The sequence below is a fragment of the Gymnodraco acuticeps genome, unplaced genomic scaffold (genome assembly GCF_902827175.1).
Source record: "Gymnodraco acuticeps unplaced genomic scaffold, fGymAcu1.1, whole genome shotgun sequence".
NCBI lineage: Eukaryota > Metazoa > Chordata > Actinopteri > Perciformes > Bathydraconidae > Gymnodraco > Gymnodraco acuticeps.
In genome coordinates, this window is record NW_022992206.1 from 827165 (window position 1) to 843774 (window position 16610).

At 38.3% G+C, this 16610-nt stretch overlaps 1 protein-coding gene across 3 annotated transcripts; it reads left to right on the forward strand.

Annotated features, from left to right (window-relative positions):
- The first annotated feature begins 2261 nt into the window (after positions 1-2261).
- Positions 2262-11999, forward strand: LOC117539568 (SAM pointed domain-containing Ets transcription factor). 3 transcript variants are annotated; one of them, XM_034205778.1, is made up of 7 exons: positions 2262-2619; positions 3401-3482; positions 7921-8365; positions 9083-9280; positions 9527-9574; positions 9877-10008; positions 10634-11999. In XM_034205778.1, exons 2-7 carry the CDS (start codon positions 3444-3446, stop codon positions 10810-10812), a joined length of 1041 nt encoding a protein of 346 aa, XP_034061669.1. In that variant the 5' UTR covers positions 2262-2619; positions 3401-3443; the 3' UTR covers positions 10813-11999. The 3 variants fall into 3 exon arrangements, with proteins under 3 accessions (XP_034061669.1, XP_034061670.1, XP_034061671.1); XM_034205779.1 differs by lacking the exon at positions 3401-3482; XM_034205780.1 differs by lacking the exons at positions 2262-2619; positions 3401-3482 and adding an exon at positions 7467-7567.
- The last annotated feature ends 4611 nt before the right edge of the window (positions 12000-16610 follow it).

Consider the following 16610-nt stretch of genomic DNA (forward strand, 5'->3'; position numbering starts at 1 on the left):
TATATCTTTGATTCGTTTTAAATAAGTAAAATGCGGTACACTTATTTTAATTACAAGGCGTCAAGCCATAATTTATACATTTGTGATTGTAAGCTTATCACACAAAAATGCACTAATGTTATTTCTGATTGAAAGAGACACACATGGGTTCACTCACGTACATGCACTATGTCATATTAAATTGATGAAAGGAGGTTGTCATCGTTTGATTTGGTGTGTCTTCAAACACTTGAGTGCAAAGAAGCCTTGATGCAGTTTGTGCACAACCTCTCTTCATCTCACAATTAGCCCATTCAGACTCTGCGGCTAACCAAACCCACAGCTACTGCATCAGAGGTAAAAGAAAAGAAAAACATTTCCAGGAACTGAAAAAGGAAAATATACTTTAGGATTTGGTGCATTGATAACAGAACACTGACTTTACGGACTGAATTAGAATCAGGATTAGAAGGACATGATTAGATATGCAGTGGTCTTTAAGTACTTTTATTGTTGTGGGTTACCACAGTTTAACTAATTACAGGCTATTCTTTATTAAAGCCTTTTCACAAACACTTCTGACAGACACATTGTTCAAACAGCCCTAACACACACAAAGATCTTCTCTAAAGGAAACAGTTTTTCCATTAAAATGATTCATACAAACAAAATAACACAGCTATATTTTGTGGTTTAGATACTCTTAATAAAGGCAATTCATCTTGCGGGAAATTGTAAGATAATATCAGTGGTGAGATGCGTTGCATATGACGGTTTTTCTTTGTGGAAAGGATTCGATGTTTAAAACTACTTGCAGTGATATAGATCTCAATATGCACCTGTTTTTTGTTATTGTTATAGTAGGTAATGAAATCACCCATAGTACTGAAATTATGCTGAGAATTACAATGTCACTTTGTAATATAGCCGTAATTACATAAAGTTAAATGGTGATAAATCTCAGTCGTATTGGCAAATTCTCACAGTATCCCAAAAACTATTTGTGTCACAGCTTTAACAAAGATAAAACACGCATTTGTGCTTTTGGCTTTTGCAGTATTGCAAAACATATGGAAAGTTGATTTCTTCCACGATGAGAAATCATAACAACTTTATCTGCTGGTAAAGTGAGCCTTGAGTTAACATATTTTGATAAATGAATGATAATGTGTATGAGCATGTTTTTACAAAGTCATACTCAGTAGCCTACCAGTTAGAAGCTATCACCATCACCTTAGCATAGCTAACGCTAACCCTGGATGAATCCAAAATGAGTTAATATTTACAATGTCTAAACTCCGCTAATAATATGTCAGGTTTTATTACAGTAAATGTAAGCAAAAATATCCACTATATTAAAGATGGGGTATGTAAGTTTGAGAAACCGGCTCGAGATACACTTTTTGTTATATTCCATGGAATGCTCTTAACATCCCGATAGCAATGAATATCTTAAGTGCTTTCTGCTTTGACAAAAAATCCATGAAAAAATATCATCTGTGGAAGCCGTAGTACTGTAAAAAGCACGACCAATCATTTGAGCCGGCCCGGCTAAAATAACTGGATGGCCTACCTGCCTGTCAGCCTTCCGTCTGTGCACAAACTTACCTCGTGCCCTCATTGGTCATGTGCGCGTTCGTGTGTGTTGGAGGAGGGGCTCTGTGAGGAAGTGGCATATTTTTTCCGGCTGTGTATTTTCAAATTCTAGCGCGCTCGAGCTGGTTTTTCCAAAATTACCTACCCCACCTTTAAATGGATAGCCACACATTAGCACCACATTTGTTTGTTTGGTTATAATATATAAATCTTTGGACCTCTAATTCAACTGATATAATGTGATAAGTTTAGAGCGGTTTAAGCTCATAGAACTCTGACATTTTTGTGGAAACCCCTGGTTTAGTGTTCAAAAATGTAGTGTAGCCGTTTTCATTACATTTTTCAATGCAAAATATGAATCTGAGAAGTAAAAACATTGTAAAAAGTACAGATGTCATAGCAGAAATAGCTAAGCCTGAAATGTGTAATTGAATACTTAAAAAGTCTTCCAAGTTTCCAAGGTATGTCCTTTACTCAGGTCAACTATAGTGTTTGAGGAGGTCTAATGGCACACATGGCACTTCAGAGACACACACACACACACACACACACACACACACACACACACACACACACACACACACACACACACACACACACACACACACACACACACACAAAGTAAACACTACAGCCCTATAAATATCAATTGCAGTCAATGGAGCTGGAATTCCTTTGCACTCCCTCACTTGTCCTCACGTCTTCTCACTTTGCACACACCCCCACCCCAGCAGGTGCTTTCACTTGAAGTTAAGTGTGCAGTTGTGCCATAGGCTGTGACTTTCAGTTTAGGTGTTATTACATCAAAGAGCGTAGGAGGGCCTAAAGGCTGCAGGGGGCTCTGTGACAATTGTTTTAGGGTGAAACAGTTTGAAGGGTGCCCACTGCCTGCTGCACCTCTGTCCTCAGGTGGTGCCCGGACGTCCCGTCAGAGTGAAGGCGACACAAGGCCGCCCTTCATCCTTCTACAGAGCCAGAGCTGCCCTGTATCTGCACTCATCCAGTCAAGACTTTGTCTCTGGCCATCAGAGCATCTCTGCCTCGGTAAGAAATGCTTCATTACATAATATCCTACATTTGTGTCAAGTAAAATGAAGGATCAATTTGCTTGTTCATAGCCTCACTTTTTATTGTCAGAGTATATGCAATACTAGTTTCAGAAAAAAAAGAAAAAAAACATGACATTTTATTTGCTGATTTTGAGTACACTTTGAGTACACGTTGAACATAACTGACTGTCAAAGGAATTAAAGGGCTCCTCTTAATGACAACAATATCTAGATAACTTTGTATCAATGATTATTGTATGTAACTTGTAACACGTATACATTTGTCAGTTATATTGTATAGTTGATCTGATTTATGGAGTTTTGGTAAGTCATCATTTATGGACATTTACTGACCTAAATGTGGAACTTTTGATATGGCTTGACAATGCAAGATAAGAAAGACAATTGATAAAGAGTTGATGAAGTTAGTATATCTTTTTTTTTATGCTCTGCATCTTTGCGATGCTTACCTGTTCTTCTAGTTTCGGTAAATGCATAATTAGCCATTAGCATGCCTGCAGGAAGATACAAAACTAAAAGTGGTCAGATAAAAGGTGTCTGAGGGCGTTGTTGACGGTTTGATGCCCCAAACCAAAATGATAAGCTGACATTAAATAGAATTGAGACTGAAATTAAAAACAATGGCTGCTTCCCCAAAGACTTCTAAGATTTCTAATAAGAATAAATTACATACAGAGAAAAAAACTGGACTTACTACTTTTCGAGGGTGCAGGTGTGACTCATTTATCATGTCGATCTATATCATTACTTCACAGCACTGCACATTCATGAAAGGACAAAGATGAAAGCATCTTATTCATGGGTGAACGGCTAAAAGCTGTGCTGACTCCTTATAGGGTATGTACAATAAATAATTGGGGTTTGAAATGGGTATTTTACTTAATTTGTACCTTTTATTTTAAGGCAATAATGTCCACAGAGCATTTAATATAGAAAACTTTACTTTACTTTACTATAATAATATATTTTATTTCTATAGCGCTTTTCTTGAACCCAAAGACGCTTAATATAAGTAAACTTAAAGTAATCAAAACATTTATACTTCGTCAATTGAATAAATATCTTTACAAAATGTACAGTCACTTGGCTATTTAATAAAAGTTTCTGATTTGTGCAATATCCTGCTAATGAGGATTATTTCTGACTAATCTGTGATCTCCAGTCTTTTAACTCCAACCTCTTGCCCAGCTCGATTGGATCCTCGACTAAGTTCATATAAAAAAAGTACCAAAACTGAAGCTAATGATAAACCAAAAGAAACAACATTTCCAAGCAAACCATGCTTTACCATGCCGTGGCATAAGTATCTGATATATTTTCCTTCTTCAAATTTCAACTGCTCCACATAGGTTCAAATGATAAATGTCCAACATATTGTGCTCTATTAACACATTAACACACAGCCAGACAAAATCCAGCTGCACGAGCACTTGCCTTAGGCCTTACACTCTCCATATCTTCACTATCTGCAAAACCAGGTGAAATGTTTTTTGAATCTCTCTTTTGACGCCTCTAAATCTTCTGATCCAATCTCAATTGGATGAGGTTTATCATCTGCATCACCAACTGTATGAACTGAATTTGGACCAACAGCAAAGTTTTCACCATGGTTTAGTGTTTCCTAGGATACTGGCCGAATGCCAGTGCACCTGACCAACAACTGAAATGCATCCGCCATCGGCAGATGATCAAGTACAGAGATAAAAATACATGAGGTGACACATTAAATGTAATCACAAAGATGTATTACAGATAGAATTTGGACAGATGTAATGTTCTGTAAACTATGAAGCAATCCAAACAGATCTTTAAATTGTCCACCTAAAAATAGACTGCTAAATGGGATTTATTATGTGAACAGAGCACCTGCACATGTCACTGCTGCCATAATAAAATATCTAAGGTGGAAATCCACAGATCCTAATCACTTCCTCCAGCCTGCACACTTTCTTCCCAGATAAAGTCAAATTGCAATAGTCTTTTTCCTTGTTCTCGGAAACAATGACTTCCTTGGTTGGTCCAAGTTCCCATGAGAAACAATAACATGGAGAAAAAAAAGTCCCTTTAACGCTCACATGGCAAACAGTCACGCCCGGTGAACCCACTCCTTTAACTCCAGACTCAAACAATACGGACCTTTTTTTTTTGTGGCGAGTCGAGCCGCTGATGATCTTTTGGTTGCTATATGACAGATGATCTCAAATGTCACACATGACCGTTTCTTTTTTCTCCACTTGAATCCTTAAGGTTAAACACACTTTTAAAAGAGCAGCTTTTTGCTTGTTTTAATCTCTACTCATTAACTTTGATCCAAACACTTCAGGCAACTTCTGTCACACAACAGTGATAGATGGTCTATTAGGTTAATTTCAAGCAACGTTTAAACACTTTCACTTCAAGGGAGGGTTTGGTAAAGATCAGTGGCGGTTCTAGACCAATTTGACTGGGGGGGCCACTGGGGGGCCAGTTATTTTCATTCAATAAATGCAGGACGAAAAAGAGAACTAGACAGTATGAAGTAATTGTGCATAAGAAAAAAATGCAATACAGTTATTGGTATTTGTTTCAGTACACTTATTTATTTCAGATATATCTTATAGTTATTACTGTTAGCTTCAGCTTAAGTTATAGTACCATTTTTGCACTAACACCATATCATATTTATATAAAAATAAAGGCAATGAACAGTTACATCTCTACTTTACATCTACAATTACACGGATACAATAGTTTAACTCACCTTCAATTATCGTGGTAGTCTCTCGAAACGTTGGTTTCAATCAGTCTTTCTTGGATGCAACAGCCTCTGATGATCCGAGATGAAAAGTGTTTGTTTTTCGCGCGCTTCAGCCGGACAGTGAAAGTGAGTGCACCGCTCTAATGGGTCCTGAGTGCACCGCTCTAATGGGTCCGACTAGAATGACGAATAACATTAGTTCCGTCTATTCCGTCATTCAATAAATCGTGTAATAAATCATACATTTTTCATTTTTTTCACTTTTTATTTTTAGGGAGGCCACAGGGGGGTCAGAGGTCAGTGTTAGGGCCCCCCACCCCCTGCCCCCTAGAACCGCCCCTGGTAAAGATATGTTAGACTACCAACTCTCAATTTAAACCGTTGTCTCCTGGCATTACAAGTGTCTTATGTGAAGGAGGCTATAGATCAACTGTAGGTGAAATGATTGTTGTTGAAACATTGCAAGTTAAAATAAAGCTTACATTTTCCCCAAACAAAAATAAGACCCACAGGTCACTTCATTTTTTATGTCTCACAAAACAATATAATTCCAATATAAAATCAAAGGTGGGGATAGAAGCCTCACCTCAAATAATCACCCTCTTCATGTTAAAGCATGTGGAATAAATATGGTTCCCAGGGTGGCCGCCTGCAAGGAGGGAGTCCTTTTCCACTGGTGTCAAAGGCTGACTTTGCTGAGTAAATGGAGCAAGCTCTAATGCTCCTGAAATGAATATCAGCGTCTTGACCAAACTCATTTAGAGATCAGTCAGGGTCTTAATCCCTCTCCACAGGGGTGTGTGTTTGTGTCCTTTTTCTTGTGCCCCCTCTTCCTTTTGGAAGAAGGTAATATGGCTAAATTTGCTTTGCTAATGGGCTTAGCGCAAGCTGTTACAGAGCAGAGTTGACACGAAGCAGCCGGGATGGAATACCAGTGGCTCTTAATCTGACTCCTGATGGAGTGAAAGGGAGGGTGGGTTATGGTTTACGAGAAATGTGGAGATAAAAGGAAGGCCGGGGAGGAGGTTTTACAGTGGGGGGTCGAGGACCAAAGTCTGGGAGGGTAATCTTCTCTATGGGAGGAGAAGATAACTTCATTTAACATTGTGGAAGTTCAATACAAGAGAAAGGATTCCCTTTCTGAATAGCAACTTTAATGTGTCCATAAGAATAAAGAAAAAGAATCATCTTAAATGTTTGAGATCAACTTAATGAATGAGTTTGAGCTCTTGAATCCAAGCTTTTCAAGAAGTACGTCAAGGTGTGTGTTGCCAAAATGAATATGCGACTGACCAAGTTTTTACTCTTTATACTAATACTAATAAATGTATTTTTTTTTTTTCTTCATCTTGTCCATTTTCTTTATGAGAAATGTTTGATGTCATCTGGATTAGTATTAAACTTTGCTCTCACAAATGACCTCATCTGACGGGTGTAGTATATAATTTTGCTGAATTGATGAGACTTTTAATTTATTTTTGTACAGGCAAATAAAGCCGTGACTCGTTGAACATGTGCTCTGCACACTTCCTTTAGTGTGGCATCAGCCACTGATAACCTGGTGTGTGACAGCAGTGTGCCGGCCCGTATGCCAGCTGTGGAGGGTACACAGTGTGTGTGCCATATGCAGGTTCAGCCTGAGATTACAACACTTGTGCTACAGCTGACGTCCATAAATGAACACTTATAATGGCAATTTCCTGTTAAGAACAAGCTCTCACAGCTATCAGTGGAGTGTTCATAAAACTACCAAAACACACGGTTTAGTGGACGCTCCTTTCCACATTATCTAACTTGATTAAAAACTCCAGCTGACAGAGGAGACAGAGGGCTGCAGAGACGGCACCTTGAAAGCCGAGGAGGCGGCAGAGCTGCCTCAGGTCTCAATACGAGTCACCTACCCCCAACACATCAGCCATTCTGGGCCACTGACCCACAAATAAGAGACTCAGTCAAATCCATTTTGCCCCATGCCGGTCAGAGCTAAGTGTCTTTTAACTCTCTTGAGGGTCATTTCCCCAATATCTCCATTCTCTGGGTTCTTATAGAACATCCTCACCTCAGCCTGCTCATATTAAAGAACAGGAACCCTCGCCTGCAGCAGCTCTGAAGGAGTTTATTACTAAAGAAAAATAAATGCTTGTTTAGCAGCCAGAGAATCGCAGAAGAGGAACATTTGGAGGAGGTATTTTCACTTTGACTTGAGGAGCTGATTTTTATCAAACTGATACTTAACTGTTAAATGTGTAAAGTTTGTAAGATAGACTTTTAGTCTATGAGCATATTTAAATTACATTTATAATAACATTTACTCATCTTTGAAAGTGCTTCGGGGACAGAATGATCTGTTAATTCTTTCTAATTTCACGCTTTTCAGTGTGTTCAGTTCAGAAATACGCTTTTTTGTATTCTTCTTTTGCAATTCTGAGAGCATTCTTTTAAACTTTTAGCTTTTAGCTCACAATTCTCAGGTTATATGCAAGCAACAGGTTATAAATATGATGTTAAATGTGGATTTTATGTCTCCCTTGTCTCCAGGTACCAGTTATGTCAAATCCAGGGGGCAGTTTATCGGAAGGAACAGAGTACAGATCCCCGATTGGGATGACAGAGGACTCCCTGGCCATCCTGGAGCCAAACAGAGTCTCTAGAGAGCCCTGGGACATCGGGGAGACCAAACCATGCGTGGAGGGCCAAGAACATGGTGTCTATCTGTCCTGTTTCGACATGCTTCTCACTGAAGATGCCACTTGGCTGGTGAAAGTTTCTGAGGCTTCTCCAGCTGTGGCTGTACCCATGTACCGCATGGAGCCCCAGGAGGAACCAGAGCAGTGCCCCGTCATCGACAGCCAGGAACACAGCCTCTCTTCTGGGCTGGAGGGGCAGGAGGAGGAGCGGTCCCTAGAGCAGGTGCAGAGCATGGTGGTGGGAGAAGTGCTAAAGGACATTGAAACAGCCTGCAAACTGCTCAACATCACCCCAGGTAGGCTGAATTGACCACACCTGCTACTGCAGTCCGTCATCTTCATGAGGGGCTTTACTGTTAACACACATAACTGACAAAGAAAGAACATCTTTAACGCACACAAGATATTTTTCATGAAAAAAAAACCCAAGCCAAGTCGGGGGATATTTATTCAACTTAAGCTACTGGACCAAAATCAACAGATATTTGTGTGGACAGATCATTATGTGGAAGATGACAGATCTCTTAAATAATATCCTCTCTGACGCACAGGTGTGTTTGCCTGCTCCAGGATCTATTTAATCCTGACCTTTGCATGCGTTCTCCTGGATTCTAACAGTGATGTTTCTTTCCTGCCGGTAGATAGTGTACACGGTCTTAAGGGCGAGGTCTCTCCTGCAAAAAGCAAACAGAGGAAGCATTATGTATTGTGAGACTTTGCCTGTCATAAAGCTATGAACTCAAGGCATCTGTTCAACTGATTAGAAATATGATGTTATACAAGTAGTTAACTTGTGGTTTCAGTAAATGTATTCTGTATGAATGTCGTAACATAACACACAAAAATACTTTACTCAATATGACTTGAACAAATACGATACAATACGATCAATTTTCATTTTCAAGGACAAATATTTAAGACAAGAAACAAGGAAAAATACATTTAACATAGCATTAAAAGGAGCACTGATTTACTGCAGGGAGTTTTCTCAATGTTTTCTGTCCTTTTTATAGACCCCATAGAGTGGAACACAGGAAATGTCCAAAAGTGGCTGCTGTGGACTGAACATCTGTACAGGCTGCCCCACGCAGGGAAGGCCTTCATGGATCAGATAGGGAAGGATCTGTGTGCCATGAGCGAGGAGGAGTTCCGCCAGCGCTCCCCGCAGTGTGGAGACACGCTGCACGCACACCTGGACATCTGGAAGTCAGGTGTGTGTGTGTGTTTATTTAATCCGTTTATCTATGGTACAGATCCTACAATGATTGCATTGTAAAATATCCGGCTGTTAGAAACTGAATTTGCATTTTGAGTGTTTCATAACACAGTCCATTTCCTTTATTTAGCACAATATCATCAATTATGTTTTGCAGTCAGTACAATATATAACTCAAAGAGTAACAGGTGTAAGGATAACATTTATTCAAAGTAATTGTCTATACATCTTATCTTTTCAGCTGCCTGGATGAAAGAGAGGTGTTCAGTTGGAGATACAAAAACTACAGGTTGGTCAAACTATATTTAACTGTAATGAATAAAACATGCATGTTATGAATGTACACACATGTTTTATTACTTAAGAGTACCCTTTTACATTCTGTTTTATCCTATTGATATATATAAAAGTTTCTCATTCCTGCAATTCACCTACACATTAAAGTAAATGTGCATTGTTGGAGTAGACTTTTATTGCTAAAACGTAGCTTTTGTTCAACAAACATGAAACACTTGATAAAGTTTGAGGTGGTTTTATGAGTAAATCTCTACACTGTGGCCTTTAATGTAAAATGTTTTCTTTATATTTCAGCTGGGGAGGATTGGTCCGAGGCAGATTCCTCTTGTTCCGGTCAGCCCATCCATCTGTGGCAGTTCCTCAGAGAGCTGCTGCTGAAACCTCACAACTACGGACGCTGCATCCGCTGGCTCAACAAGGAAAAAGGTACGTTTTATTACGTTACAGTATCAACAAGTATTTTTGACCACACCTCTTTAAAGGCAATTTAAACTACTTGGGCTTTACTCATTGCTGTGTCATTATAAGACACACGTTGGAAGGGAAAGGTGACAAAAACTAATATATTTATAATGATTTATTGTACTTTAACTACATTCAGAGCCTAAACCTAACATTTTAAGAGCTTTCAACAGCTCACAATAATGCATTTAATGTTGTACTTTTCAACTAACACTTCTTTTTCAAATGTAACTCTTATACAACATCTCAAAAACTAACATTCATCCTGTATATTAAAGTAGTCAACTTGTTCCCAACGGTTAAACAACTTTAACAATTTAAAATATTAAAACCAAACAAACCAGAAGAGAGCAAACATTAGATTAAAAGTTATAAACTAAGATTAAAATGATAAATTATTATGACTGCTTTCATGGCAGGTAATTTTAAACTGTGATGTTAATGAGACTTCTAATTGAAATAAAAGTACAATAAAAATGCCTGAATTGGTCTTACATTGCTCGCTATGTGGCAATTCTTAGAAATCAAACACCCATCTGTTGGTTTCACTTTGTCCTCTGTCACAAACATCTCATGTGTTTCCCACCAGGTATTTTTAAAATCGAAGACTCTGCTCACGTGGCGAGGCTGTGGGGACTCAGGAAGAACCGACCTGCCATGAACTATGACAAACTGAGCCGCTCCATACGTCAGTACTACAAGAAGGGCATCATCCGCAAGCCTGACGTGTCCCAGAGACTGGTGTACCAGTTTGTTCACCCAGTGTGAGGAGGAGGAGGAGGAGGAGACAGAAACCTACCAAACCCAGAGGACAAACTGTCTCACAATGCACTTGAACACCTATTCACAACATGAAAAGGTGACAGGAAACACCGAAAGACCCACACTTTCTCTGCCAACACTGAAGCAACTGAATGAAGGTTTTCTGTTCATGGGGCTCGAGAGGAAGAGACAAAACAATGTGGCTGTGGAGTCTTTTCCCTTAATGAAACCAAAGCAGATTAAAACACAAAACTAAATAAACCTGCCTTGTCATTTTCTGCATGATCTGCCTGTTTATCTTTCCTTAATGTGATCTCAGCAAACAGTTAGATCTGATTGCTCTCAGGAAAACGCCCACAGCTACATTTGCTTTGTCTTTTTTGTTTCGCTCATCTTGACCACTGTCTCTGTTTGAATTAGAGCCAGTTTTCCTTGGAAATGGTGGTTGGGATTGTTTTGCTTGTTTTGGGTTTGGTCCTGGCTGTTGTACTCACAATCAGTCAGTCATCTTCTACTGAAACCCATCGACTATCTTTGTATAATCTGAAAAGTACAGAGAAGGAAACCTCAGAGCGAAACCTGTTTCTAAACGAACACGTGTCATTACTTTTCCAAGGTGTCACTTTAGGGAGTGATCCATTTCCTTAATATGGTTTCCCTGCTGAAGAGCCCTGCTTTATATTTGATTCTGTTAACTTTTGTTTGTACTGCCCTACAAGGCATTTAATGTTTGTTTTTGTAACTGTGGAAGCATTCAAAATAAAATAAATAGATGTGAAATTAAAAATCATATCAATAATTACAAAGTATATGATGTGAGCTTGTAAAATAATTTGTTTAGATCCATGGTTGGACGGTTTACCAGTGTTGTTCAAACTGAATATTTCTAGAAAATGATATGGATTATATATATGTTTGATTCATTTAGCACCATGTTCCAAATGTAACTCATACAATAGCTTGGTTTTCTATCAATAACTACAACACTAATCATTCTTGGTTGTGAGTTTTTTTGTTGTTGTTGTGCTAATTAGCATTGTTTAAGTCATTTAACTACATCATGATTTCCCACTAAGCGTTTACTTTAAAGTTATATTATTAAATGAATGCTTTTTCTGAATAATGCACACATTTTGATAATTTACATAAGTAACAGCTGGAGTGGAAATAAAACATATCTGCATCAAACTTTATACCCAATAGCATTTATTTTGAGTAAATGCAGGATGAACTAAAATACAAATTGTATTGGATTTTTTCACAATTTCATAGTCATGTATTCGATCTGGATTTATTCATATGAGTATTTATTTCATTATTTAATATTTTATTTTATTACATTTGGAAGTTTTGCCCCTGCTTACTTCACCCTTATTACTGATAATAACTTAATCCGGAAAATTCCTGAATGACTGCCTCAGCAAGAATAGGTTATCCAAGCTTCAAACAAGACTTAATAAACTCTGTTTTTTAACTGAATTTGCATCTGTGTCCAACAAAGAAACAGTTTGCAGTGCCTTCAAATACAATGCTCAACAACTCATCTGTAATTACTTATTATACTGTATATACTTATTTTGGGTGTGATATTTCCTGGTTCAGACTGCTTTTTCTCAATATATTCCAACGGGTTTTTAAAATGTGTCATAATTGCTCATTGGAAGTGAGCCAGAAGCTCTGTAGTCTAAATCTGCCAAGAAAAGCTGGCCTGCAGGGCTGCAGCTACAATGAGCTGTGAGTGAGGTGTGTGTTGTGGAAGGTACATTCATCTTTGCTTTTATTTTACAGTTTTTAAATCTCAGAGGGGGAAACATTGATTAAAGGGAACAAGGGAGGTTACAATTTAAGGAGAATGTGTGACATACTCTATGTGATTCATCAGCACCATAGTGATTTGATAATCCATTGGCAAATGTTAATTACAGATGGTGGAGTACAAACAAGTGGGAGGAAATTATGAATCGGCCTCACCCACTCACCAACGCTGCCACAAAACAACCGTTTTAAATCAACATCTAAACTGAGCCCAAGCCAACTCGTCTTCATCAGCCCATTCTGGAGGGAGAGTCGAATACAAATATTATTACAGGAGGAAATATCTGTCCAGAGATCAGATCAACATTTTGCATAGTATATCATTTTACAGAGCGGCCGAGGAGAGAAAAATATTGAGGCAACAATTTACCTAATTTTCAGTTATTTTGACACTTATTAACACTTATAGTTTCATGTCTTTTTACATAAGAATAGATCATATTTCTTAAGTGTTATTATGGGAGAATTATTATTCTTGTGGTACTACTGCCTTATTAGGCCCATATTGAGCAGAGCATATTAAGACCAAAACTCATTTACAACAACTTCCTTACTTGCAATAAATAAGCACTAATTAGAGGGTTATTGAGGAAAAACTCTCAACTAATGGTTTTTACTTGTCGAATATGGTCATGTAGAATAAGGCATTAATAAGTGTTTCATAATGACTAATAAAGGGCCAATATACTGCCAATATGCATGTTAATTAACAACTAGTGATGGTGAATTTGTGTACCTTAATATAAAGTGTTACCCAATGTATTAATTATGCACACAAGATGAACTATTAGCCTCAGTTTAGAGTCTTACATTTTCCCACGATTTTGTTAATTTGTGGGAATGAGATCTAGTGATACAGCCAGCCTTTCTCCCTGAAACATGAGCACCTGTTTTTTGTTCACAAAGTCTGGTGGTTGCTGTAATGAATGACGTGACCTTGTGTGCTTCCAAAATTATTTAATAATACAATTCGTGACAAGTTCATCAAAATGTGTAAACTATTAAAAAAATAAGTAACAAGAATACACCTTGCAATAATAATAATAGTATATCATGAAGTTGATATATATTTGTTTTATATTTGTTTTTCTCACTATGGCAGATCTGTGACACAGTACATTTTGCGCATAATTATGCATTCTCTTAATTATAGTATTTTAGATTCTTCAAATTCCAATTTGCCATGCTACATTGCATTCTATAAGATTGCACATGGGTAGCTACATATACTTTTTGACTTATTAATTAACTTTAGCTTAAAAAAAACCGTCTACTTATTTTTTAAATATATATTTTTATATATATGATATCATCAATCAATGTTTATTTATATAGCCTAATATTACAAATGTTACATTTGTCTCAGTGGACTTCACAGTTTGTACAGAATATCAGTATGACAATACGACACCCTCTGTCCTTAGACCCTCACATCGTACAAGGAAAAACTTCTGGAGAAAACCCACAGTTTAAAGGGAAAAATTGGAAAAACCTCAGGGAGAGCAACAGAGGAGGGATCCCTCTCCCAGGACGGACAGACGTGCAATAGATGCCGTGTGTAAATTGAAAAGATAATACATTTGCAACATAGGTAGTCCAAATGTTTGGAAAGGCATGTGTGTATAATATGAAGATGAATCCACGAGGATATCCATCCAGGACCACAGCAACAGGCACAGCCACGACTCAAGATCCAGGGCTCACGATCCAGGACACAGGACCACAGCAACAGGATCATCCATGACTCCGGATCCCGGCGTATATAGACACCAAAAAGAAAGACATTTGGGGAAGCTGGGTTAATCGGAACATGAGAGTACACAGGTACAGACAGAGAGAAGGAAGAAGTAAGATGTCCCCCGACAAACTAAGCCTATATCAGCAAAACTAGGGGCTGAATCTAATCAGCCCTAACTATAAGCTTTATCAAAAAGGAAGGTCTTAAGCGCACTCTTAAAAACGGATAGGGTGTCTGCCGCCCGAACACAAACTGTGTTCATATTCTTCTTGTTGATTGAGACCTACATGTGATGTGATGCTTAAATTAATGTAACCCTCCTGTTATCCTCAGATTTACTTTACACCCTTTATCCTCTGGGGTCAATTTGACACCAGTAGTTTAAAACTCAAGACAATGATCAAATTCCACAATTTAACCAACATGTATAACATGAATATTTGAACTGCAAACTTTTGAACTAACTTGATGGAGAATGATCTGTCGCCATGCCAATGGCATTTGATGACATCCCATAATACGCTTAGATGCGTAGATGGCTGCATCGTTACCAAACCTGTGAAGTTTTGGGCCGTTTGGAGCATTTTCACTGAAGTTATGAGAAAATCGTGTTTCATGGTGAGCATTGTGTTGCCATGGCAACGGTATTTGAAGAAATCTCAAAACTGTCCCATAGTTGTCTTCACGGCTGGACTGTTAGCACACATGTGAAGTTTGAGCACTTTTTGAAAATTTTCATAGGAGTTATAGCGACATCATCTTTTATGGCGAGGGATGCGTTTCCATGGAAACGGCATATGATGAAACCCCATAATTGACGTAGAGCTGTTGAGGGCAGGACCGTTAACCATTATCTGAAGTGTGGTGCTGTTTTGACCCTTTTCATAGGCGTTACGACAACATCGTATTTTATGGCGAGGGATGCGTTTCCATGGAAAGATGTCAGATTTGACGTAGAGCTGTTGAGGCATAGAGAGGTGATATACAGGTGAAGATTGTGGGACGACCGGACCGTGTCCATTGGAGCTACAGCGACATCGTGTTTTATGGCGAGGGATGCATTTCCATGGAAACTGCATATGATGACACCCCATAATTGACATAGAGCTGTTGAGGGCAGGACCATTAACCATTATCTGAAGTCTGCTGAGCATGTCAGTTGGAGTTATGACATCATCGTGTTCCATGACACAGGTGTTTATATTTGAGCTAACGTGTCCAGAGATCAAAGGTTTCCATGGTGATGTGCAGTAATCAGTGAGAGGAGAGCATTTTCATTGTTCTGAATGAGAGATAAACCTCTTACATGTGAACGTTTTGTTGAAGAACCGTAACAGATATCGGTGAAATTTCAAAGCGTGAAGCATGTCAAGGAACTTGAGCATCTGAAGTGTACTTTTTGTGTACTTCCGGGTTAATAATGTGGCCTTTTTGGCAGATTAACTAAAGGTGTGCGGCTGCTGTGGTGGGGAAAGATGAGGCTGAACTTACAATGGGGTTTACTGTAATGGAGACATGTTGAAAGTTTTTGTCACTTCATGCCCTCAAGAGGCATTTTGTTTAAATATTTTGCTTAATTTTTTTTTATTTTTCAAGATACGAGATGTTTTCCTACGTTTCTCATGAAAAATTATGTCTCAGGAATATAGGGTTTGGGAATTATGGCAGGTTTAAAAGAAAATATGAAGGGAGCTAGCTGTGACATCACACACTCTGAAGAAGGCCTCTTTACCAAGGTCTGAACAATGTTTTAATATCTCTAAAAGTACGAATCAGATTTAAAAGTTGTGTTACACGAATAATCTCAGAAAGATGTGTAACATTTGAAAGTTGGAATGAGGTTTCTGAGTGAAAGTATGAAGGAACAGTTAGCAGTTGAAGTCGCATGAAGATTGTTCAAGTCTGAAGATTTTCTCCATTGACTTCAATGGTTAAAAATGTGATGAATTATGGGATATATCTCTGGAATTATGAAAGTTATGAATGACAAGAGTAATAGCCATCGATTCTCGACCGAGCTGAACGTTTTGATGTTCGAACAGAGTTTCTGCGATGTGGAATGTGGGAGAAGAAGAGGTGCAAAATAACCCGGCGGAATAATAATGAATTTCGTGCTGTCTCAGCATTCCCACTAAATTAGAGATATAGAGGTGATTGTAGCTGTAGCTTCCACTGCTGCCAATATGTCAGTGTCTGTTTGGTTCAGGTGTCAATGGGAAAGAAAAACACACACCAAATGTTCTCAGGAAAG